This window comes from Mesocricetus auratus, unplaced genomic scaffold (genome assembly GCF_017639785.1).
Source record: "Mesocricetus auratus isolate SY011 unplaced genomic scaffold, BCM_Maur_2.0 Super-Scaffold_4256, whole genome shotgun sequence".
Classification (NCBI taxonomy): Eukaryota; Metazoa; Chordata; class Mammalia; order Rodentia; family Cricetidae; genus Mesocricetus; species Mesocricetus auratus.
The window spans coordinates 106,579,193-106,606,110 of record NW_024429182.1 but is presented as its reverse complement, the minus strand read 5'-3'; the positions used below and the strand labels follow the sequence as shown (position 1 = coordinate 106,606,110).

The 26,918-nt window shown below is 36.9% G+C and overlaps 1 protein-coding gene across 11 annotated transcripts in view; it reads left to right on the top strand.

Moving 5' to 3' along the window:
- Dlg2 (discs large MAGUK scaffold protein 2) overlaps window positions 1–26,918 on the top strand; it is a 1,919,116-nt gene that overhangs the window by 1,192,754 nt on the left and 699,444 nt on the right. For 2 of the 11 annotated variants that reach the window (XM_040732017.1, XM_040732009.1), the window contains exon 1: window positions 587–1,067. The exons of 7 other annotated variants lie outside the window; for them this stretch is intronic. In XM_040732017.1, the coding sequence (XP_040587951.1) occupies window positions 759–1,067 (309 nt within the window). In that variant the 5' untranslated portion in view covers window positions 587–758. Of the gene's footprint in view, window positions 1–586; window positions 1,068–26,918 lie in introns of those variants that run through there. 2 more of the 11 variants (XM_040732019.1, XM_040732015.1) reach the window with 1 other exon arrangement.

The window sequence follows — 26,918 nt, the reverse complement described above, 5'->3', positions numbered from 1 at the left end:
ATTGTTCATAGTACAAAGAACATAAACTTTCATTATAGCATGTAATTATGATTTAAAGTAAATTAAATTCAATTTTTAAAGGATGCTTGTGTAACACTGTGACCTTGATCATCTTTTCAAAATTAATTGATTCTTTTGGGTTTTAATATTGAAGCTTTGATTTCATTATTTCCTGATTTGGTCCATGTCTTGGCAACTGGAAAAGTTATTCCCAGAAATAGTGAACATTTCCTTTCCAGGTTAACTTTCCCATCACTTCATACTGCTTACTCGATAGTGTTTCTGCCTGGATGCATCATTTCTCAAAAGGTCCTGCTACTCTGACAAAAAGTTCTCTTTTCCTGGGACCTGTATTTCGTGTGTGGATTGGGGAGGAGGGAAAAGCGAGAATGCCAAATTGTGTTGAGTATTTGCTACTGTGAGGCTCCATCCAAAACGGGCTTGTAACAAAGTGTACAGTCCTGTAGCCCAGCTGTGTGGAGCATTGATTGCTTCTGCCTAGAGCAGGGATACTGTCAAGTTGCTCTGTGAGTTGAGTCATCTATTGACAAAGAGCTACCAGCCCGCAGATAATGCTGTGCAGAGCTGCTCTCGCTGCTCCCTCTGCTCCCACGATGAACCGCTTATAGCAGCTGTCAAAGATACTGAGGCATCCACAGAGAGAAAAGACTTTTACAACTGCCTGGAAGAAAGGGGTGTGAGGGGGAAAGCCTTTCTATGCAGAGCTGACCAAAGAAAAGAGTAGGCATCAGTGCAGTATGAATGCATACCTCACCAAGCAACACAGCTGCAGCCGGGGGTCCGATGGGATGGATGCCGGCAGGAGTGCGCCCACCCTCATCAGGGATGCCCACTGTGCCTGTGGCTGGCAGAGGAATGCTCAGGGGCTCGGGTACAGTTCTCAAACTATGCCCTCTTCAGGACCCGGGGGCCCGGCTTCAAACAGGACTAAGCTGGTCACCTTGTGGGACAGTGTACGGAAAAGCCCCCACAAGACCAGCACTAAAGGCAAGGGGAACTGTGGGGAACGTTGTGCCTGCCCACATGGTTGGTTCAGCCCTGCACAGGTGAGCTTTTTCTTTGTGACTTTCGTTCTGTGCCATAAGAAAGTTGTGTTTAAGGTCAGGGTGGCTTGAAAACTTTGCTGAGTCCTCCTCGCTGTCTGGTTTTGTCTGCTTGGAAAAAATGTTAAACCAAAAGAAAAAAAAAAGCTTTCTAGTTTCACACGTGCTTGTGGTTTTACACTTCTGGGCAGTGGGTAGAAAGAAATCCAGGGATGTTATGAGTGGGTGTCGGTGACTTTTCCTCCCGCTTACGTTCTCAAATCCCCGAATGATTTTTAGGATTCTGTAGCAGGGTCTGTTAGCAGCCTTCTAGTTCTGATCACAGTTTGCTTTTCTCTTTAGCCTCCTTTTAAAATTATTATTATTATTTTAAGGAAAAGAAAATGAATTTTAATCAGACATTTTACCTGATAAAAATAAAAGAACATTTATTTTTCCACCAAAGGAAAGAATAGAAACTTGATGTGTGTTATTCTGGTTTTGCTCTTATAATGCTATGTGTCTTAACAAATGAAAAGACTAATTGGAAGCAAGAGGCAGGGGGATCCTACTTAGAATAAAAGAGGGAAACACATTTTATCATAGAGAAGCAATAAGGTCATTATATTTGGACTACACCATTTCTGAACATATGTATATTTAATTTGATTTCTAAATTTCTTTTGCCCTAGAACTACTAGCCTTTTACCAGAAATAAAATTGACTTATTTTTGTTTTCCTGCTTTCAGCAAAAAGGGGGGGGGGGCTTCCTGCAAATGCTGTAAATATAAATAAAATGCACCTGTAGACACTATCCTAATCACAGAGCAGAGATTATTCTTAAATATGCACTGCAAAGAAAAAGCTGTGTTTGCAGGGGGAAAAATCTCAATTTCAGCATTTCTTATACAATCAAGAAGTGAATATTGATCATGAATAAACTGTTATGACCTAAGAGATGTAGAGGGAGTTTTAATTTCAATAATAGTTTTTCTTAAGTACTTCCAACAATGCCGTATATCACTAATTTTTAGCAGTATGGTTACATACTCATGGCCAAGCATGTGGTTTTTTGATTCATTGGTAAGGAATTAGAAGCTTTACTTAGAAAGACAGACTCTCAGATCGTGTTTTATCAGTTAGTTCAGCTTTAAATGGACCCTGGTGTTGGGAAATGTAGGCAAATTTTAAAATTAATATGAAGTTCAAACTGAATAGAGAGTCTTGACAATTGTGATGATTCTGTGTGCTCATGGGCAAAGCGTTGATTTAATATTCTTTAACTTGTAAGTATGTGTAGGTTGTATTAAATTCTCCTAAGAAGACAAAACCTACTTAATAACATATACCTTATAATTTTTACACAGAGAAATCAAATTTTCTTTATTATTCAAATCCCTTTCTTTTTCAAGAGGAAATATGCTTTTAGAACCATTAAGTGATAATTTCCCAAACCAAAATCTTTAAAACCTTAAAATAACAACATAACAAAAATATCAATAAATGTCCTAGCCAAAAAAAAAACATTTCTTTCTTCCCTTTTAACCAAGTCAGCTTCCTGCTTGCCTGAAATTTATAACTGGTTAATATGTTAAGGATTGAAATAGACCCTGCACTGATAATTAAGGGGCTAGTGACACATGAGAAGGCAATATATATTTCTGGGCATTTTTTCAATCACATGTACTTTACTATTGGCTAGGATAGTGAACCTCAATGTTTAAGTTATTATCCCATATTGCTTAAGCTTTTCAATGTTATGATACCCTTTCCTCACCAGAATTTTCCTTTCCACTCTGTCTCATTCCTGACCTTTAAAAGTTCTATGCTAGCAAATTAGTCTCTCCATTTTACCCTTTTATGCACCCATCCAAATAAATAATAGTGAATAACTAACTTCTTAATTCATGTATATACATAAATTTAACATATACATGGCAATATCTCTAATACTGAACTATTTGTCTATATTTTTGTGTACATGCTATATTATACACACATATTCATATGTGCATATAAAATGTATTCACACATGTATGTAGCTTTAGACACATATAAACATTCTATATCATTCTTAGTGTATTTGTCACTGGGAAACTATTAGCTTACTTTCCAAAGAATGCTTCATTCTCTTCACTTGAAATGTTTCATTTAAAGCATTTCCCTTATTATTTAGTAAAAGAAATATACTGAAGTATAAACATATGCATTTCCTTGTCTTGATTCATTCATAGCACGTAACACAATATTTTAATTGTATGGATATGTCTGATCACTCAGAGACTCTATGTACTGTCACAAACACAAGATGTCCATGTCTATGTGTGAATGTCTGTTAATCTAAGGAATTTTTGAGAGGTTTTAATATTATCTTACCCTTCAATTTCACAAATAGTTTGTGAAAAGGTTCTGAAACCCAGGGTAGCGGCTAATGACACTAAAAATAATCTTTGTAGAGCAAAAAGCAAATGGATGATGCACATTTTAGAATATTCCAATAACCCACCTGTGGCTTAGAATGGATCTGAAGAATCTTTGTGTTTGGGAACTGAGATTGTGCTCTCATAGACATTTACTCTATTACCTGGAAACCAGCAGTGTGATTTCCTGGCTGCTATAATAGAGGACTAGAATAATGATTTGACTTCCTCTTGAGGCTCTTTGCCAAATTCCCTTCATTTAGGGTGCTGAGAACTAACAAAACTCTGTCATTATGTTTCTCCTTAGTTGATAAAAACTAACTCTATATCTTCTCAATAAGTTTTCATTCCATTTGAATCTATATAGTTAATATAACCATAATAATGGGCAATAAAAATGGAAAATTGTAGTATCCAGACATGAGTTATGTAATGTATGTCAAAATATTAGGGTTGCTTTTGCATAGAAACATACTCATAATTTCTTTCCACTTCAGGTTGAAGTAGGGAGACAGAACAGAACCATGGAAGCTTAGAGATCATAGTCATATGTATTTATTCCTCATTCTTCATCATTCATTGTTTATTCAACTACTGCATATTGAGTGCTTATGATATCTCCCTGTGTCACACCTTGTGGGTATTCTGGGAAACAAAGTAGACTGCTACTGCTTTAGAGCCCATATCTTATCATGGTCTATTCATTTGTCTATTATATCATGACCTAAAATGTTCAAGGAATGTGGCAGTTCCCATAGTACGCATCTATGGTACAGGCGGTTTGCAGAAGAATAAAAGGGCAAGACGCTGTTTTAAAATGATGCTGCTTCTCTTTATAAATAGGTTTTCAAAATAGTGCCTATGTCCTTGGGCTATGGTGAGGAATGGTTAGTATTGTGCATATAAATCACTTATCATGGTGTTTTCACCTAGCAAAGGCTGAAAAAATATTGTGAATGTGAAAAAGAAACTCACAATCAATGCAGCTACTGTTATATTACTTTGTCTTATTTTATTTTCTTGACTTACTAGGAAGAGAATGTACAAATTGATAAGGGGTCTATAGAGGTGATATTACTTGGACTAAGTTGGAATTAAATGTTAGATTAAGTTGATAAAAAGAAGCAAACCTTTTGAACTAAATTTTTTCTTTGAAAATGGCTCTTACTTCCTACTCTCCTCTAATTCCCATCCTGTCTAAAATTCACTTCCCCAATTCATATTTTTGTTTTTGTTTTGTTTTGTGATCCAGTGAGTTTATCTGAGGCTAACTGAGTGAACATGGGTTTAGAGTTCTCCTCTGGAACACCAGTGGGTATATAGCTAAAGACAATGACTCCCAGTTTGCCCAAATCTTTCAGTAGAAAGCAGATCAATAGAAAGGAACAGGACACCATGAGTCTTGAACCATCCATATTGATTGTCAATAGGCTGGTCTTTTAAATGTCTGTTGTAGATAACTAAAACTTCTTGAGAAGTATGAATATTAAAAATTTTATGCAACATCCTGATGTCTATTTTGAACTTCACATAGATCTGTCCAGAATCTTGGGCCCAGCAGGGAAGGTTTATCAGCACAGGAGTATGAGATGGTTCATGGGGCCAGGGACTATTTTATTCTTTGTGGGTCTACATAAGAACCCCTGAGTGCATGCTCTACCACTTTCTGTATGTTGAGCCTCTGGACCAAGGAACATTCCTAGACCTAAATTTCTCCAATCTTGCTGTTTTTCTTGCTGAGATTCAAAATCTCCTTCAGTTCTTTCTTAGCTAGTTTTCTACTGCTATGATAAAACCCTGTGATAAAAAGCAACCTGCTGCCAGGCATTGGTGGCACACGCCTTTAATCCTAGTACTTGGGAGGCAGAGGCAGGCAGATCTCTGTGAGTTCGAGGCCAGCCTGGTCTACAGAGTGAGTTCCAGGACAGCCTCCAAAGCCACAGAGAAACCTTGTCTCAAAAAATAAAAAAAAAGGCAACCTGCTATGATAAAACACTATAATAAGAAGCAACTTTGGGACGAAAGGGTATATTTTATCTTACTGTTTATAGTCCATCATGAAGGGAAGTCAAGACTGGAGGCAGGGACTGAGGCAGAGGCAGTGGAAGAATGCTTCTTAATGGCTTGCTCTTCATAGCTTGCTCAGCCTGCTTTCTTAAATACCCCAGGACCACCTGCTAAGGGATGTCACTATGCACAGTAGTTTGGACACTTCCATGTCAATCATTAGTTAAGAACATGTCCCAAGGACTTCCTATAGGCTGATCTATAGGCATTTTTTTCAATTGAGGTTCTCTCCTTTCAGATGACTCTAGTATATGTCAAGTTCACAGGAAACTATCCAGACAAGTACTAACAGTACTTCAGTTCCAGACCATATTAAATTTGAACTAACAGGCTCTGTGTTATCTCCTTTGCTTAATGTCTAAAAACCTCATTTTTCTCTTCTGTTTTACAGAAGTGAAATAAGAATTGAATGCAATTTCTATAAATACTCCAGCAAGGCACCTGGAGCCTAATTGTTCAGCACGCAGTATTTATTACTACAAGTAATATACTAATTTTTATTTTCCTAAGTTGAAGCACTTACTAATCTCCTGCTTTATGCCCTTTAATTATAATTTTACGGCTCCCCTTGAAGGTTAAGCTAGGCAATTGTCCAGAAAGTTTTGGCATAGGTCTGTACCACTGGGTGACATTTTGTCCTTTAGGTTCTCAGAAATTTAAAACTGTGCACAGATACACACACACCCAGAGAGAGAGAGAGAGAGAGAGAGAGAGAGAGAGAGAGAGAGAGACAGGAGAGACACAGAGAGAGAGACAGAAGAGACAGAGAGAGAGATAGAGACAGATTGGGGGGAGGAGGGGAGGGGGAGGTCAAGTAGGATTATCTTGATGAATAATTCCCATGATCTTACATTTAAAAGTTAAAAGAAATTAAATTTTCCAAAAATTCCTTTGGTGGGGAGGGGTCTACATTTGAAATATTTAGCCAAGCTCTGTGAATCTTGTCTCCCTCAACAGTCCTCTGGTATTAACTAAAAAATGAGCATTTTACAACAATATTTGGACAACTTTTTAATCGAAGTAGTAAGACTTCCCAACACTGAATCTCAGCTTCAGCTTATGCCCCATCAGAAATATCACAAAACTTCTTACAACTATTTGCCTTCTTTGAACAATCTCTCTGGTTACCAAAGGGAATGAGGCTTTTTTTTTAATTTCTGGGAAACACCAGGCCCTCTAGTGAAGGGAAATACAAGTTAAGGAAGAATTAAAGTTCCTGTGGCAGGCTTGAAGCCACTCAACACCGCTTCTACCCACATCACTGGGTGCTGACATCAGCAGAGCCCTCTCCACAAGGCAGAGCAAGGAGAAACTTAGCATAGAGGGCTGGGTGGAGAAGAGCAAAGGTTCCATGGCATCTACAGAGTACTGCTGATGCTGGTAGACAAAACATTGAAGTATGGGGTCTTACCACACTCAGTCACCCTTTAACACTGAAAAAGTCCTATTCTAGTACCTGTGTGAAGCTACAGAAACTACAGCTCAGAGCATCTTGGTCACAGTCACATTACTGAAAAGAGTGGAACTGGTTTCAACTGCATGTGTGTTTGGCTCACAATTTCTGCCTACCCCATCTGACAGTAACACTTGTTGTCTTCTCTGGAAAGGAGACTGTTATCATTTACAATCACCACACACACTATAGACCTCTATAACTGCCCAATTTATCAATAAATCCATAAAGGTTTAGAGTAATGTACACATTTAGGAGGACTGGCTTCCAATTGTAGAAGCCTAATTTCGTTTCTTCTGCATTATTTCTTTATCTCAGTAATCCTTACTGATGTCTTTGTAGGTCATTGCCCTGACTCATCAGGATGAAGGACAGTGCTAAGTTGAAGTGTTGAAAGCTATAAGCATCAACACCCTAATGAGATACTTACCCTAACCTCATTAATTTTCACTATTCTCAAGTTGTGTTAGGTCTGCAATGTGTGTAGGGAGGAATGGAGAACAATTGGTTAAAATGTAAAAATGAAGTAGAAGCCTATAACATTGCCCAGTGTTATTTGTTCTGTCTATGCATGAAAGTAGACAACCAAAGGCTAATACTCAAATGTCTCCTTGATACCACCGTTTCCATGGTCTGTCTTACTCTTTCTCATGTTCCTTGATTAGTTAATGTCATTCTTTGGTGTTCTTCACTGTGATTATACCGAATTACAGTCCTTTAAATTTTGAAATGCACCTAGATGCTTTATGATTAAGTCAGCACTGAATGGGAACTGCATGCCCACCTAAAGAAATTTCCAAATGAAAGAGTGAAGCCTAGAAAAGTTAAGAAACTTGTGCAAGGTCATTTAGTTTGTGAAAGATTTAGTTTGGCCTGGGTTTCTGAACTCAGAATTAAATTATCTTTTTACTGGTCCAAGATGCTATCACTCTCAGCCTTCTGCACTCATCTTCATGGGGATTTCTGCCAGAAAAGTTATTAGGCATAGAAGGTACTGGAAACTGAACAAAAATTATATTAATACACAAACCTAATTTTTACTTAGAAGTAAGGCCAGAAGTTCTGGAAAATGATAGTCACTAGAAAACATTATTTATTGTGTTGTTTTTATTTGTTTACTCAGTTTGGTTTGGTGTTCTGGGTTTTAGTTTTGCTGTATAGGCTAGGCTGGCCTAGAACACATGGCAAGGTACTGGTATCATACTCCTGAGTGATGAGCTTATAGGCATTACCACCAGTTCTTGTTTAGGAAACATTTCACACGCAGGAATTTATTGCTGCATGTTGACAATGACTGGGATGTTAGACTGGTATCTAGAAGTAGGAGACCAGGGATGCTAGATACACTAAAGTATGCAGAACAATCTTGTACAGCAATAAATTCCACCAGCTATATACTATAACTTTGAACTTCTTTCTGAACATTGATGATACAGATTATCCAAAAAATTATTACCTAAACCTAAAAATCAAGCTTAGCTTTTATGAATAAATGCAAAGTGTTCTTTGAACATGTTTATTTATCTTTGGATTTTCTAGGACAATTCTTGTATATACCAAGGGACCTTTGTACTTAATCCTATTGTAGTTATCAAGAATTGTTTGCCATTTTGGAAGACTCTAGACATATGCTAATCGTGTTTCAAGTAGTAGCATCCTTAATTTACCTTCTCAGCATTGATCTGTACCTGAAGGCTTCATCAGCAGAGGTGTAACTGAGCCGATTTCAAGTAAATCTGGATCTATCTTTTGTTTGTTTTACTTTTAAGTCTTATTTTATTAGCTGGCAAGTAATAAATGTGTATTAGGGATGTACAATGTGATTTTTAAACGTGTGTTTATGTTGTGGTGTGGGCTGGGGAACGAATTAATATACCCATCATCCCTTTCTTTCTGGTAAGAACATTTAAAAGCCTTTTTTTTCAGTTATTTTGGAATATGCTGTACAGTGTCATTAACTAGAGTTACCAGTGCTCAAAAAAAGTAAAATGTAACCAAAGGATATGTAATTAGATGTTTTAAATTAGTAGGAACATGAAATTCAGGAGCTCATAAAATTTCATTAATAAACAATTTTAAAAGACTTCATTCCATTAAAAGATCCATGGTATAATATTTCTTTAGTACTACTTATGTTAAATTTGTCCATTTTTTCTTTTTTCACCATCATTGTTTTAAGCATGAATTCCTTCATCGAGCAAAGAGCTCACATACTTATTGCTGTGTACATCAAGGAATCAAATCCAATGCCTCATTCATGCGGACAAATGCACCATCTCTGAGCCTATTTAGTTTGATAATTTGAATATTAGTCTGGTTTGGCTGAAGGTGTTAGCTGCCTTATCACCCCTTAGGGTTTTAGATGTATTAATTTTTAATTATTTATTTTTACTTATGTTTGTTGGCCTGGGAGAGTTCCTTGGAGGCAAAAGAGAGTTTTTGGATCCTTTGGAGCTAGTTACAAGGGACTGTGAGACACCTGACATGGATCCTGAGAGGTAAATGTGGGTCCTTGGTAAAAGCAACAGGTTCTCTTCAATGTTAAGCTGCCTTTCCAGCTCTAGATTTATTTCCTACCTATCTATCAGTAACCATTTTTTCTGTTTGTTTAATTTTAATATAATGATTGATACAAATTGTTAAACTAATTTATAGAAATTTTATAAAAGGTACATTACAGAAGAACCACTTTAAAACATACTTATTGAAAGAATTTACCCAGAATAATATATTTTCTTTCTACTCACATTTACTACACAAATTTTTTAGTCATATTCTGTAAATTGGTCATTTTCTCACATCAGATTATCATGTAAAGCCATCTTGCATTGTGATGTTTGGGTATACACTAAAGAAGATGATTTATTACTTATTCTTTGTGGAAACTGTATACAAATAAATGATATTTTAATCTTTACTTCAAAGCTTGAACATAAATGCTTAGTTTAAGTCATCATTTTCAAAACTGAAGGATATACCGTTATCAGTATATTTCCTATTATTCAGATCTTTCTGCAAATTTGAACTAGTGCTTACTGAAGAGGGTGCTATGCTTTTTTATTAACAAGTCATCATTTAAAAACAATATAGGAAAGTAAAACAGTTTCACAAGTGTCACAAATGATGAATTAAGTAGAAATGACATATTGAGAATTACTATATAAACATATACCATATTTACTTCCTTTATTTAATTCTTTTTTTAATTTTTAAATTAGAAACAAGGTTGCTTCACATGTCAATCCCAGCTACCTCTCCCTCTCCTTCCCCTCCTCCCACACTCTCCCACCAACTCCATCATTCTCCCTCCCCCAATCCCTACTCCTTTCTCCAGGGAGGGTGAGACCCTCCATGGGGGGTATCATAGACTGCCATTTCATCCAGGGCAGGGTCTAGGCCCTCCCCCAAGGGTCCAGCCTGAGAGAGCATCTCTCATTGTGGGATGGGCACCCAAAGTCCATTTGTATGCCAGGAATAAATATTGATCTACTACCCAAGGCCCCATAGATTGCCTAAGCCTCCTTACTGACACCCACATTCAGGGTGTCTGAATCAGTCCCATTCTGGATTTCCAGCCATCAGTCTGGGGTTCAAGAGCTCCCCCTTGTTCAGGTCAGCTGTTTCTGTGGGTTAAACAAGCCTAGCCTTGACCCCTATGATTATTAGTCCTCCCTCTCCGTCACTGGGTTCTTTGAGTTCAGCTCAGTGTTGAGCTGTGGGTGTTTGCCTCTGCTTCCATCAGTCATTGGTTGGAGGTTCTGTTTCCCGGACTCTCTGGCAGTGGGATTGTAGGCTGGAACTCCCCTGATGCATGTCTAAGAAACCATCCTGAGTGAGGTAACCCAGTCACAAAAAGACAAACATGGTATGTATTCCCTCACATATGGATTTTAGGCATGGATCAGTGCCCATTTTTAATGAAGAATTTGAATTTAGAAGTAGTAGAAATCAGTGATGTTACCTTTACAGGATAGAGAATTATATGCATGAAGAGATGGCAGTTAGATTAATTAAAACATACATACATACATAAATACATACATATTAAATAAGTGATAGCCAGCTAGGAAAATGCTTCTCTGGCATGCCTTTATTTATTTAATTAATTTTAATGAAAGCTTTGCACTTTGTTCATACAATGGTGTGCTAATACGTGTATATATGACATTGTTGCCAACTCAAAAGTAACATATATCTCCTTAACTATAAGCTTCATATAAAACTTTTTTTCAATCCTGAGACTAAGATTAAAAATATGACCTGTTTGTTTGCAAGAATATGACATTCTTAATTTTTACCTCAATTATCTACGATTTTCTTTTAAATAATGCACACATCAAATTACTTCCTTTAACCTTTCATCACATATCCAATATTGTTTGTTTCTCATATGAATTTATTTACATGTCTGCTCTAACATATTTCTGTGCTTTTTAAGTAAATTGCATCTTGTTATTCCATTCAAATCCATATTTATTCATTATCAGAACAAGTAATCATTTGACTCTTTTAATACATCATCTAATATAATTGAGTTTTCATGCTGAAAACTTCATACATTAAGTATTTTTTTTCATTTTTCCTTTTGACTTCTGTTTTTGCACTTTGTAAAAAATTGCATGTAGGTGACTGTTATAGGGAGAGATCTTAGGTACCTGTACCGCTGACCACGCCCATTTGGGGGTGGGCATGGTCACAGGTATGTATAGAGAGTGGAAATAAAGAGGGGAAAGGGAAAAGGAAACATAATGCAAGGGCCATACAAAATGATGCTCAATGTTGGTTGCGTGAATTTCCACCTAAACATGAAAAAATCTTAGAAAGGGATTTTAAAAACAAAGGAACAGAGACAAGTGTGGCTTGTTGGTAGCAGCAGCATTTCCCCTGATGATCTCTGTTTTGCTGGAGACAAGCACAAACTCAGCTCCTTTAAGGACTGACTTGGCATATGTGGCGAAAAAAAAAAAAAACGCAGGGCTCTTTTAATCCCAGCACTCCTGAGACAGAGGCAGGAGGAGCTCTTTGAGTTTGAGACCAGTCTGGTCTACAAGAGTTAGTTCTAGGACAGCCTCCAAAGCCACAGAGAAAACCTGTCTTGAAAACAAAACAAAACAAAACAAAAAATAACAACAACAACAAAAAAACCCCAAAAAAGTAATACAGGTACCTAAGATCTCTCCTTATAAACTGTAGTATAGATAGTATCTATAAATGCCATTTCACATGAAGCTAGGAAGGAATTATAATTCATTTATTATGTAATAGAAATACTGGCCCCTATATGAACAGGACCACTGGTTCAGATATTCAAAAATGTTGTGCCTGTTCAATTTGCTCTTAAAATAGTCCAGAAGTCAGTAAAGTGCAGTCTGCAAACCAAGGCCAGTGAATCTTTGTATAGACTGTGAATTAAGAAATATGTGTATATTTTAATAGATAAAAACATCAAAGAAGTATTGTATCAAAGATGACAACTATATGAAATCATTTTGTGTTATCTGTAAATTATTTTTATTCAATCACTCAGGTATTCTGTCTGTAGATCTTTTGGTGTTGAAACAGCAGAGTTGAACAGTTGCAACAAAGACCCTAAAGTCTTAAGGTACTTAAATAATTATTACCAAACTCTTCACAGAATACTCCTTACCAACTTCTGCCTGGACCAGCTGATTTCCGTTTTCTGCTGATATATGATCTCTTTCTGCCTAACAAAACCTATACATTTTTAAGGTGTGGTTTGAGCCTGTCTTCCTCTTCAGTCCTTTCATCTCTCAAAATTTCTTAATGTGAAATCCTGTGTTACTAGAGTATTACCTTGTATTGTGGCTAGTTGGATATCCTCTTACAAAATGTGAGATCCCTTACATCCCTTGTTGTATAATCATACCTTTGTAACAATTCTTCTAATAACATTATAGTGAATACATATCTCTATATACTATTTGTAGTTATATTTTGTACCTATACAGAGGCAGTATTCACATTAATGTGTGTTTTGTTTTCTCTTGAGTCAGATTCTTTTTCTGGTCTACAGTGCTTTTCAAATATTGTAATAACTATTCAAAGGTCAGTTTCAGCTATCCAAGTAGGCTGTATAACCTCAGTGAAAAAAGACAAAATACTGTATTTGTAAGCACAGAGAAGCAAATTTATTTAACTTAATATTGTATTTTAATATAGGAGTTAGTCTTCTGCAAGGTTGAGATAATGTCACAGAATAGTGTCTTATATTCAATTCCTATGCACTGTAATGTAGATTCTCTAATTGTTTTCTTCATCATTTTTTGTGGCTAAATATAAATGTTTAGAGAATTTTAGTTAGCATCATCACATTGAGAACCCATGAATGAACACACTCTTGAACTTTATTGTGACAGCTGGTGGTTTTCATTAGTGGTGAACATCAATGACAGTAGCTTTTATGTAGATACATTGTAGTTATTTGGCATGACTTAATTATTCTTCAAGACCCCATTTTACATGCCTATTGGTTGTGCTTGCAAAGTGACCTGTCATTTCTTTGATCTATTTTGCTTATTCTCTATTACACAAATTCATATCCTTAATTGAAGTCCTTGTTTGTATTCAACCTTCAATTTCACTTAATTTACCAAGTAAAAATTAAAACTAAGTGAATAATGACATAGTTTTGATTTTTAAAAAAGACATTTTATTATTTTAAAATGATTTTATTTTTTACTGTTAGAGAAGTAACACAAACTTCCAGTAAACATATTATGAGGTAAAGATGTTAAAATCTCAAAGTCACCTGTAATTTCATCTAGAGTTTACCATTATTAACATTATATCTTGATAATCATAGCTGTGTGTGTGTGTGTGTGTGTGTGTGTGTGTGTGTGTGTGTGTGTGGTGTTTGGAGGCCAGAAACTGACATTAAAGTGTCCTCTCTGTTTTCTTTCCTGAGATAGGATCTCTCTCCTTGAATCTGGAATTCACTGTTTTGATAGCCTCCCTGGCCAGAGGGCTTCAGAGATTAATCTGTCTCCACCTTCCGAGTGCTGTGTTTTAGGGGCACCCTGCTACATCTGACTTTCACATAAGTGTTAGGGATCTGAACTCTGGCTCTTAAGCTTGCAATGTAACACTTTGCCAACTGAGTCCTTGTCCATGCAAACATCTTCAGCAGTGAATACATTGTTTTCATTTACCTGCTCACAAATGTAGCTAAACCTGTACTGATCAACTGGGTTAATAATATTAAATTATACATTTTTTCTTTTATTAAAATAGATATTTTTTCACATAATGTGTCCTTCATCTACTCCTCCTAGTTCTTCCCCATCTCATCTCCCATTAAGATCCACTCCATTTCTGTCACTCATTAGAAAACCAACAGGTTCCTAAGGGATAATAATAAAGTAAAATACAATACTAAACTAGAAACCATAATATATATATGAAAAGGACTGACAGAGTAAAAAGAGAAAAGAAATTATATAGTTTTTAATTAAAATCGTATTGTCAACATTTTCCCATGTTGTGAATTATTTTGTATTATGAATTATTTGGTATAAATTTTAATAACTGCCCAAATTATTTACCTACCTAAAGCCATGTTGTTAGATATTGGAGTTATCTTGGAAAACTTTCTTTTTAAGCTTTACTATAAAAATCACTGAAGTAATCATTTGTGTATATGGGAATTTGACCACATTTCTCATGGTAGATGAGTTTTCAGAAAGGGATCACTGAGTGCAAAGCTATGAAATTTTTTAAGCCTCATATTATTTACATAGTCCTTCTGTCAATATTTATTTAAAAATTCATTATTGAACTATCCCACATCCCAAAGCACCATGTTAATCAATGGAAAATGAGAGACTGATTCTTGTCCCACAGAGCTTAGAATTAATTGCCAAATTACTTTAAAGAAGATTTGCATATTTATAACCCTGCCATCATGGGAGTATATGAGCACATCTTTCCTCCACATTTGTACACATTTGGTCATTTAACCTTTGTAAAATTCTTTATAAAATTGGTCAAATAAAAAGTTCATGCCATTGGTAATTTAATTAGGTTTTCAGTGTTAATTAGAATGAGAATTTAGTGTGCCTTTTTCTGATAATTATAGTACTCTGCATAGCCCCTGTCTAGTAGCTCAGTAGTACAGAGGTGGCAGTTAATACATGCCTTGTCAGTTGAATAGATGAGAGGAATAATGCATGATGGATGGTTATATTTACAGGAGAGTAGTTTCTGTTTAAAAGTCCTGATGAAAGAAATTTCCACCTATTCTAAATATAGGAAGATAGGCAATACTTCACTACATTCATGGGTGATCTGTGCTTTTCTGTCACTATACTTCATTTCCTGAATCTGTTCTCTCGAAGGAAAGGAACTAACCATTCTTTTCAGCCTGACGTAGGTGAACAAGCTTTTACGTGTGACAAATGCAATGGTAATTAGTATAACAGGCAGAAGTACACAGGCTGTTTTTCTAAGTCTAGAGAGGTCGCTGAGGAGTCCATCATAGACATTAAATTGACACTAGGAAAACTAGAGGAAGTAGGTATGGAGAAAGCTATCCTGAAAGTTTCCCCCTTCACTATGGTTATCTATTAGGAAGAGTTTAGTCAAATTCATATAGAATCATGTGAAGAATAAGGGGTAGGAGTACAGAAATTCTGTCCCTGAATTTCAAAGGAATCCAACCATACAACAAGAATGTCAAATTTTAGTCCTTAAAAACATACTATTTTTAATTGTTGATGTGAATATTTAGAAAAGAAAAAAAACCTGTGGACCCTACCAGTCTCTGGATTCCTTTTATCAAAATACCCTCTTGTTGTTTTAAAAATGGAAGGAAGGAAGGAAGGAAGGAAAGAAGGAAAGAAGGAAAGAAGGAAAGAAGGAAGATCTGCAATTGGGAAACAGTTTGGCCTCTAGAACAGGAAAAATAAATGGACACATAAGAGTTAAATAGGTTAAGAAGTGAGCATAGATTAAAGAGCAAGATTCTCTTCAGTTTGTGAAAGCTCTTCTCTCTAGGAGTTCCTAGTTCAGTTGTAATTATTATTTTCCAATAATTAAGTAGCGTAACAGTATAACAATTGACATTATGACCACAGCTCTTTTTATACATCTCACCTCGGACTTCCAGCTTACCATCATAATTCTCCTTGCCCACCTGCCCTGCAGTCAAACCTGTCCTGCAATGATCCTGGTTTTGCAAGGCTGAAACTGTGACTTCATTTTAGTTGTAGGTGAAAACCCAATAACTAATCACTATTAATTAGCACAGAATTACATATTACATTTAAAAGCATCTCAAGCATTTCTCTTTTTTTTGCATTTCTACTCCCAGTGTCTATTCACAATTGCTAGTACCACTTGTTTCTCTTCGATCCATTGTGAATATCGCTACTAAATTTATCACTCAGATATTTTTCCCTCATTTAATATTCAGAAGTATTCATATTACTCGGTGTTTTAAAAACAAATCACTAAACATAGCATTTCCTTTAAGTGCAATCTAATGTGTGGACAAGGCAAGCAGGTCTGGAAATCTTGGTGAGTGTTCCACACAAGAGTGAAAGCAGCAAGCACTTGTTTCTTTTTTATTGAAGGATTATTTTTTCAGAAACTGTTATGTCCACAAGAGTCAGGTAGAGTTCCTGAGATATTTGTTTTAATTGTGAATAAACACTGTGTGTTTTTTAATTTCCAATTTCTTATTTAAATTAGAAACAAGGTTGCTTCACCTGTCAGTCCCAGCTCCCTCTCCACTGTTTTTTATGATAATCATAATCATGGAAAACAGGTTTCCAAATACTGTTTTACAGAGTGAATGTGGAATCCATAGCAGAGCACTGGAAGTCGTCTTTAGTTTGGCCTAAGCATGAATTCAGGCTCTCTCCAACCACTCTTTGTTTTGCTCTGATCATGACCAGTCACTCACTTTCCCTGATTCCCCGAAGCCACCATGCAGCATCCTATAATTCCTTCCTCTGTCTTTAATGACAGTCTCCATCCCTGTGCCTGATTTAATCACATTCACCATTAAAGGATCATCTCTCATTGTGTCCTTTCTGTGTTCCCAGTGAATACTGTACAAATGCCTGCTTTTCAGTTAGCACTGTGATTATTGCCATGCCTGCTTCATCCACCACACTGCAAGCTTTGTGAGATCACTATGCTGTACTTATTTCTGGATTCTGAACTCTAAGACAGAAGATGACAATTTATAAATTGTGGAATATACTGTATTTTCAGAATTTGGTAGGTGAAGAATAGTGTTGTCTTAGGCAAGACCAGCTAAGGATAACTTCTTTTTGGTATATGGTAATTAGTCCTCAAATGCACAGAGTGTTCTTCTGAAAGCCTAGATAACAATTCTAATCATTTTAGGAGAATAAGGAGCTAAGATATTAACTCAGACTCACTAAAATGTGTGTTATTTGCAGTCCATAAAACTCATGAATTTCAGTGAAAAATGTAATTGTCACACCCATATTAAAAAGCAAAAAACTCCCATACTCTAAATCACCAGCGTTTATATTTTTTGCTCATGGATTATAGGAAACCCCCTTTTCTAACAACTTGACAATATAGCAAGAAGTACAATCCATATGCTAGTGGGTAAATAAAATTAACAAATATTTATTTAAACAGGGATATACTACTAAAAATCCAGTAAGACAATATGATGTGCTGAATAGATAGGAAAATGCTTCTTTAAAGGGATGTTGAAGTGAGGCAAGAAATTAATATGGAGGAAACAATTCAGTTGACAACTGTGAATGAAAGTGTTAAGGAAGAAGCCTTGTGGTGATCCTTCATGATATCACAAATAAAGAGAAAAGAGTATCAGGGGACCTCGGGTTGTATAACTGTGGCATATTCTTGCAAAACAAGAAAGCTGGTGTGGAGAAAAGAAAGTGTAGAGGTGAAGGGAAGGGATGGAAGGACATATAGGTAAGTTTGAGACATGTAGGCTTTAGAGGCATTGAAGATGATTTTTTCAGATTTAACTGACAACTACTGTTACATATAAACACACCATAATCTAAAGAACACAGTGATGTTGGGTTGGCAGCAGACTAACTGGAATGCTATTTAACACGTTTCTAAGAAAGAAATAATGATAGCCAGACTCAGGTGGCAGAAATGGGGAGCTATATGGGGGGAGGTTACATTTTATGTGCAGAGCAATGGATCAAACTGCGTAGATTTCAGAGACAGAATGTACCAATTAGATCACGGCCTACCAGAGTTATGACATTGACCCTTTCCTCCTGCTTCAGTTCTACCCTCATCTCTTCCTCATGATATGTTTATGAAGAAGGTATTTGGAATATCTCATTTAAATATATGGGGGTGATCACTACAAATATAATAGGCTAATCAACAAGGAGATGGTTTGAGTGAGGGTGTTTAGAAAACATAATCAGTTGGCCCTACAGAAAGGTATTATAATATTTTTATAGAAATTTCTGTTCTTTTTCCCTTTATTTTTGAGTTCAGATATGAAATCATGAGTGCATCTCCTGGACACTGCCCACTAGATTCATCAGAAATTTCTCCACCTCTGAAAGAGAGGTAGGGTAAGAAATTGAGTCCATTTAAATTTAAGCCTTTCATCTTCCAATGATTAAGGTTCAAGTGAAGAGTTATGGGCCTATGGTCATTTTTCAGTTTTATCTTTTAGGGGTTGATATTGGTTATATTCTTTTGAGGTTCCAAAAAGTTACAAATAAAAACTTTTTTTCTGCTTTAAACTTTGGGTTAATTTCAAGATAGTAATAAGTAAGTCAAATATTCAGGACCCAGATTCAGTCAGGAGACACAAATAGTTCCTTTGTACATGCTGGAATGATCGACTGAACAGATGTAGAATCTAGGAGGTCTGAAAGTGTCCTCTCATCATGTAATACCTGCAGCCAGACTGGCAGCAGCTTGGCATGAATGTTCATTGTCCTATCACAACTGTGTCATAGAACCACACTATGGCAATGGCCTTGACAGAGTAAATAAATCATTTTCTAAACAGTTCCTTGTTTCTGATCGGTTCATAAACTGTGTTTCAAGGGCCCTGTTTAATTCATAGCTCAGCAGAAATCACATCCTGGCAGGCTGTGTTAAGTAACCGCACTCTTGCAATTTGGAGTAACGGTCAGATTTACGGTTCAGAGGAGCATGAGTAGAATAGGTCAGTGGAAAGATACAGACTGGAAATTAGGAGAGCTGGACTCTGATAGCTGTGCTACTGTATCCTTTGAATCACCCTAGGCATGTTGCAGAATCATAGTGTCTGCAGTCAACCATAAAATGAGGAAGTTAGACCAGATGAAAACGTGACTCATGTTTCACTCTGTCATCTTGCAATGATTCATGGTAGTTCTCTGAACCATGAAAAAAATGTGTGGATTCTACAGCAAAACCCCTTAGAAAAGAATGTAGCGAAAATTAGTAATGGATGAATGAGGAAGAAAAATATGTGTCCCATATTTCTTGATAAATTTATAGCCTGGGATTATAATGATGGTGGATGCTTTATGTGACTGATTTATATTATAATTATTTATGATTATAGCTATGCTTAGTTAGGCATTTCTCCTATGCAGCTATCTTAATTTAGACTGAACTCCATAACAAGAAGGTCAGTCATCTTATACCCAGTCATACATGACACTGGATTTTAGAAGTCAAAAAAGTTGTTCTAATTTACACCATAGGAAGGACTAGATTTATGTATGTAGCATGTGTTCTGATCCCAAAGGAGCATCCTTTCTATTGTTCTTTATATATTCTTTTTAAATTTTATTTTATGATGATGATGGTGATGTATGTATGTGATGCCTGTGCATGGGTATAGTGCCTGTGAGAATAGGTATTCATGGAAACCAGAAGGTATCATATCCCCAGGGAGCCTCCTGGTGTGGTTTCTGGTAACTAATCTCAGGTCCTCTGGAAGAGCATTATACACACTTAACAGCAGAGTCATTTTTCTAGCCCTGTCCTATACAAAGTCTATAGACCTTGCATTTGTTGATGTGGATTTCATTCATGCATGGATTTTAGGTATAAAATGGTAAGATTTTAAATTTATTGGAGTCATCACATTACTCAGAAATGCAGATACACTTCTGTAAATGTTGTGACTTTTAGGAAATGATGGAAACCATATAGTGTTCACAGTAGGTTAAAGCTCTTCTTGAGTACTGTGGTACCTTTTGTTTGTTTGTTTGGTATTTTTTTCTTTGTAAAGCATGATATTGTAACAGGAATAAATGTATCAAGTTTTGCAATAAAAACAGCCTTTTAAGTTCATCTGAAATTTGGAAGGTAATTGAAGATCATTTAAAACATAATCTTCCCTTGGCCTTGTGCTGGTGTAGCGAATGTTACCCAAAAGACAAGTCCATCAACCTTGGCACTCAACAGATAACATCCCATGTGTTTTAATACTTTATTGCCATGTTGAAAGGTGGTGATTTTGGGTTCCTAAATTTCATCTGACTTCTGTAATGGACAATAAAATATAAAAACCTAGCTCTTTGCTTTGCCTGCATAATAATTTTAAGCCATAAGCCTACATGTATGTATTATGAAAATTTTGACATAAACCTTGATGTATGAACAGCTAAGTGCTTATTCATCAGGATGAACTTTAGCCAGAATATGGGCAGTGACACTGAAAGCTGTGGTGGCATCAATGGCGTCTAGCCTGTCTGTATCCTATAGGATGTGCCTCCTGCCAGGTTACAGGGTTGCTTAAATAGCTAAGTCATGGGAAATACTGTCTATGCTGCAGTTTGATATCTCAGCCTGCTGCAGCGGTATGATTACATGCAGACCCTCTTTTCTGGTAGTGACCATGACGCAAGTCGGGAGGAGAAATTGCATTAAATAAGAAGTCCATCTCATCTGTTTCTTTGTCTTCTTTCTTTGTCTCCCTCCCTTCTTTCCTTCCTTCCTTTCTTCTTTTCTGGGAAGACATCTAGTGTGATTGGTGAAACTGGCTAAGGGTTTAGACAATGTCTTTTAAATTAGGTGTGATTGTTTCTGATGAGGACTAGATTGGCCACATAATCATCTTTTCATCTCAGCAGTAGCTGAGCTCCCTTTATACCCCTCCTGTTGGAACTCATTACATCAAGTTTTCCCACACCCCAGGCCCCGTGAAACTTCCAGAGTATTATTTCACAGTAAGCTATGGTGACCTTTGTCTGCCATTTCTTCCACTGACCTGAAGGAAATGTGGAGATCAAGAGGAAATCTGTTGCTGAATCTCCTTGCAAAGATCTTCTTGTGGACTATTCCAATGGCCTTAGACTGGTCTTCTGCAACCAATGCAGCATGAAACACATCTACCCTAAAACCACTGGGATGTGTTTAATTTTTTGACCCTCTACAAAATGCTTGATCATTCTACAGTTTGAAATACTTCAGGGACCCCACTATATATATATATATATATATATATATATATATATATATATATATATATATATATAAAATGTAATCCAAATGCAGTTTCTTAGAGTGATGGGGAAGTTCCCACACACTCACACTGACCTGTGAGTTCCTTGCAAACCAGTTCCTTTTATCTTCTCCCTAATCAGTTTACCGATAGAAACTTGCCACTTTTTCAATCCACTGTGTTATCTATTATAAACATTCATTCTCCATCAAGGGTGATGAAGCTCAATAAATAAAATGATTTTTCTTAGGATAAAAACAGACATGATTTCAATATTACATTCTGAAAAAGGGTTTGCAAACAAGATTTATTACTGATAATAAAAGTAGCTTTTCAAGAACCAGCTGCCAAATAGTTCTCTTAGCACTTCACAGGCATCTCTAATCTCCCAGTAAAGTTGTGAGCTTATCCTGAACAGACCTTTTGGCTCTCCCTTGTTAAGATCATCTCCTATTAGCCTCCAGGGGGACACTTGGCTCCTGGAGGACGAAGTTGATAATTCTCAGTTCCTTCTATCTTGCTTCTGCAGTATTCAGTTGCTTTCCCATGAAGATAGGGAAACAGGGCAATAGCATAGCATTTGACAGGTTCTTCACTTGCATCCCTAGATATGAAGAATGATCTACCACCTCCTGGATCATCCTTCTCTCCTTTTCTTCTCTCTTAATTTGTGTCAATCCTGTGTATTCAGCCAGAGTGGCATTTTCTACAGCCCAAACCTTTAATTAGTCCACTAATTCCCCATGTTAAGATCAGCAAACAATCCAGTCATGGAGTTTCTATAGCAATCTACATTTATTCCAGCATGGCAGAGGATGATGCTCATCCATTCAAACAATTAGACTGGAAAGTTACTCAGATGCAGGCTCATTATGAATCTTCACTGCTACTCAAGAGAGCTTAATGACAAGTATGTTCCGTCTACAGTTCATGGGCCACATGTGTCCCAAAATAGCTATGAATACAGGCCAACACTTCATAGATGATGAAATAAAATTGCAATGTCAAAAAAGTTAGATATCCCTGGTATAACCTTGTGGGTATTCAACAAACAGAAGAAATATTTTCTACAATACTTAAGTAAAAGAGACTGAGTAAGGGTAAGTAACTTCTTTTGTTGTTGTTGTTTTATGAGACAGGATTTCTCTGTGTAACATTGCAGCCTATTCAGGCTGATCTTGAGCTCACAGAGATCTACCTGACTCTGCCTCCCAAATGCTGGGATTAAAGGTGTGTGTCACCACTGCCTGATGATGAGGGTAACTTCTTTTAATGATGGTTTGCTAGATACCAGGAAACTTGGATGAAACTGTATCCAGTTTAGTAAGTGATCTAGTATAACCCCTGTAACAGCCCTGTGAGAATGAAACTATCAGTCCCATGGCACAGATGAAGAAATAGGTTCACAGAATCTTTGCCTAGTAAGATAACTATTTGTATAGCTTGTATCCAATAACAAAATGGCCTATTGTTCTTACATAAATCCTTGTATCTCTCTGATTTGAGGGTCATTTTTAAAGTTGAATTATATATATTTTTTTAAAGATTTTTTTATTTATTTATTATGAATACAACATCCTGCCTCTATGTATGTCTGCAAGCCAGGAAAGGGCACCAGATCTCATTACAGATGGTTGTGAGCCACCATGTGGTTGCTGGGAATTGAACTCATGACCTCTGGAAGAGCAGTCAATGCTCTTAACCTTTGAGCCATCTCTCCAGCCCCCATCATAGGATCGAAGACAGATCAGGCACCAGAGTGACCTCGAGTGATCTAAAGGTATAACATCAATTGGCAAGCTAAGCAATAGTGGAAGGACCACCTCGAATGCCCATTCCTGATAATGAACTTGATGTCTATAACTATCCGGGAGCCTACATCCTGGGACTGATGGAAGCAGAGGCAAACACACAACTAAGCACTGAACTGAACCCAAGGAACCCAGTGACAGAGAGAGAGGAATGATGAGCAAATTGGCAAAGAATGGGCTGGCAAAACCAGCAGAGACAGCTGATCTGAACAGGGGAGTGCTCTTGGACCCCAGACTGACAGTGGGGAGGCCAGAATGGGACTGATCTGGACCCCCCAAATGTGAGTGTCAGTGAGAAGGCCTGGACAACCTAGGGGCTCTGAGCTGTGGATCAGTGTCTATCCCTGGTATACAATCTGTCTTCATGTGCCTATAGCACAAAGAGAGATGCTCTCTCAGCCTGGACTCTTAGGGGAGTGCCTTGACCCTACCAAGAGTAAAATGATAGACTCTAGACATCCCCTATGTGGAAGGATTTGGCAATAGGGTGGGAGGAAGGGTGGAAGGGGAGTGCGGGAGGAGGGGAGGGAGAGGGAACTGGGATTGACATGTAAAACAAGCTATTTAAAATTAAAATAAAAAAATAATGTAAATCATCAAAAAAAGTTGAATTATATTTGCTTTACAGAATATAAATGAATATAGAGATAAATGCTATCATATAAAGAATTTGTACATACATTTAGAAATGACCTCTTAGGTTTAGACAACTTATCATGGAACTTGTCCTTTGAGAAAATTGATTCTCCCTCTCTCCACAGTCATTGACTCCCTATTGCTCTTCATCTAGGGGTAGGCCCTTGTGAAATTTCTCCCATTGACATTGGCAGGTTCACTGGTCTTGCCAGTATGCAGGTTTAAGTAGCCATGTTGTTGAGATGTTATGGGTGCAGCAACTCTGTGATGTCTAGAAGACACTAGCAGCAGATGTTCTCACTCTCTGTTTCTCTCATCTTATGTCCCTCTTCCATTATGTTCTCTGTACCTTAGGCACAGGGAAAACATTGTAGATGTGCCATTTAGGGTTAGGTACCTCACTCATTCTAGACATAACCATTCACATTGTATGTTTCTGAATTTAGTTCTTCCATTTCATATACCTGAGCTCACCCACCTATCATTTAAGCATTTAAGATAAGGTTCAGTAATCTTTGATAATTTTTTCCTTTTCTCTAGACTATTCAGAGTAAATTGTAAGATGTCATAAGAACTGTAGATACTTTAGTGTACTGTGAAGAATGATAAAAAATAATAGTCAGCATACTAAATTATATGTTCTATTTATGCTAGCATGTGCTATGTATAAACATTTTTCTAGAATTTGTCATAAATTATATGGGATAATTGATATTATTATTGATTTCTAGATGATAAAACAATGATGTACAAAGAATTTAAATTATTTACTGTTACTATGGCAACAGGGTGATTGTTAGCATTAGAATTCAAAGTGTGGCCTACTCATTATGAAACCATACTTTTTAAATCACCGTGCTCCCAATAGTCTAATTCCTAATATCTCAGAGATGAGTGTTGCCTTGGAAATAGAAAAAAATTGATTTTAGTTCCTATCTGCAAATAATAATATATTTGTCAATAGATCTATCCATTCCTTTTCTCACTAAATGGCCATGTGCTTATATTGTGAGATCTGTTTATTAAGAATACAGTATATGAACATCTTTATGCTCTAACTGGTACTACTTGATGGATGTTAATAAATGCTGGATTCCTTTTCCCTCTTACAAAATAAATGTTCCCAGAGCTTTATACATTTCTTATTTGAACATCAGAAGAGCTCTGTGATAACAGGTTATTGTCTATTTTATATTAGAAAAAAATTGTTTCAGAAAAGTCACAAGGCTATATCTGAACATATACACATTACCAACAACAAAGCAAGAACCACACATTTCTCATTCCTTCTCATTACACCATGTATTCCAGTATCCTTACTTTTATCATGCCAATGACCAATTACATGGCAAGCAGATTCGTGGAAGAAAGACTTTGGCTCAATTCGTTATGGTTCAGAGGGAATGGCAGCAGGAGGGACTCCCAACAATTGTGGTTGGAGGTTTACTCACATCTGGGCAGAAGAGGAATCAGAGAAAGAAAATGTGAACACTCAGCTGGTTCTCTCCTCTTTTCCCTTTGATTAACTCCAGTACCTCTCCCTATAGGATGGTGCTACCCACATTCATGGATGTCTTTCTATCTTACCTTAATCCTTTTTGTAAATGCCTTTATAGATACACCCCCAAGTGTGTTATCCTGGGTATTTCTTCTTAAGTTGACAACAATAGATCCACTTAGAAAAATAAATTCAAAATGGGTATGAAATATAAGGAACATCTATATGAGAAAATATTTTCCATCCCTTCCCTGGGAGGCAAATTTGTAGAAAGAGGTCTATCTGGAATTATGATGCTATTCCATTAGGAAGCTCATTCCCTTTGCTCAGTGAAGGCTATAATCAGAGTTGACATCTAGTCCTACTTGATTGTTTTGCAGCTGTGGATATTCAAGCTTTACTGAGTATTATTTATAATAGAGGAAAAGCCACACTGAGTATTATTGCAGTAAGTAGACAGTTGTTGGGAATAATCTTGCTAGCTGGTCCTGTTAATGAAAAACAGGAAGACTCCTTAAAAAAACACACATAAAAAGAGGCCCTCCTGATTCTTTCTGAACAGCAATAGAGTAGGAATGAATTGGGGGTGGTGGGGAAGTGGGGAGGCAATGAGAGGAGAGGAGAAAGGGGAAAATGAAGTCGAAAGTAAAATAAATATTATGAATGTATATGTTATGAATCTGGTTGCCATTCCCTGAGGCCTGGCAATCCAGAAAATCATGTTAGCCTTTCTGTCTTTGATCATCTCACAGTCTCCCAAAATATCTAACAGGTAAACTAGAAGTAGATGAGGTCAATGAGGACCCATTCATCCTGCAGTATGATCTTAGAACTTTAATTCCTGCCCTCAGAATAAATCAGTAAGTTCTGGTTAGACATGCCCTGTATTTGATTAGTAATCTTGTTTTGCCTTGTCCACCAGGTTTCCGGCATTGGAATGTGGTTTTAAATGGCTGATTGTGTGGGAGGCAAGAATTATACCACCAAGCCACCAATGCATTACTAGCTGTAAAGTAAAGGATAACCATGCTAAAATCCACAGAACCAGGGAGGCTAGGTTAACAAGGAGGGCTTAAAGGAGAAATGTTTTGATCTACCTGGGAAAGGGAAATAGAAGAGATCTGGGTGGACTGGTGGTGGGTGGGCATGGAAACTTTAGGGATTAAGGGGTTGGTGGGCGGGAGAATCCTGTCAGAGATGACTAGAAAGTGGGGCCATTTGAGGGTCAGATAGAAACCTGATGCAAAGAGACTCCCAAAAATGTACAAGGATGACCCGAACTAATACTCCTAACAATAGTGGATACATAGCCTAAACTGGTCATCTTCTATGAACAGATTGGTTACTAACCCAATAGTCATCAGATAGTCTTCATTGAATAACTGATGGAAGCAGATGCAGAGACCCACATCCAAACATTAGGCCAAGCTCAGAGAATCCTGCTGAAGAGAGGGAGGAAGGATTGTGGGGACTAGGAGATTCAAGGACATCACAAGAAACCCACAGAAACAACTAATCTGACTCATAGGAACTCACACAGTAGT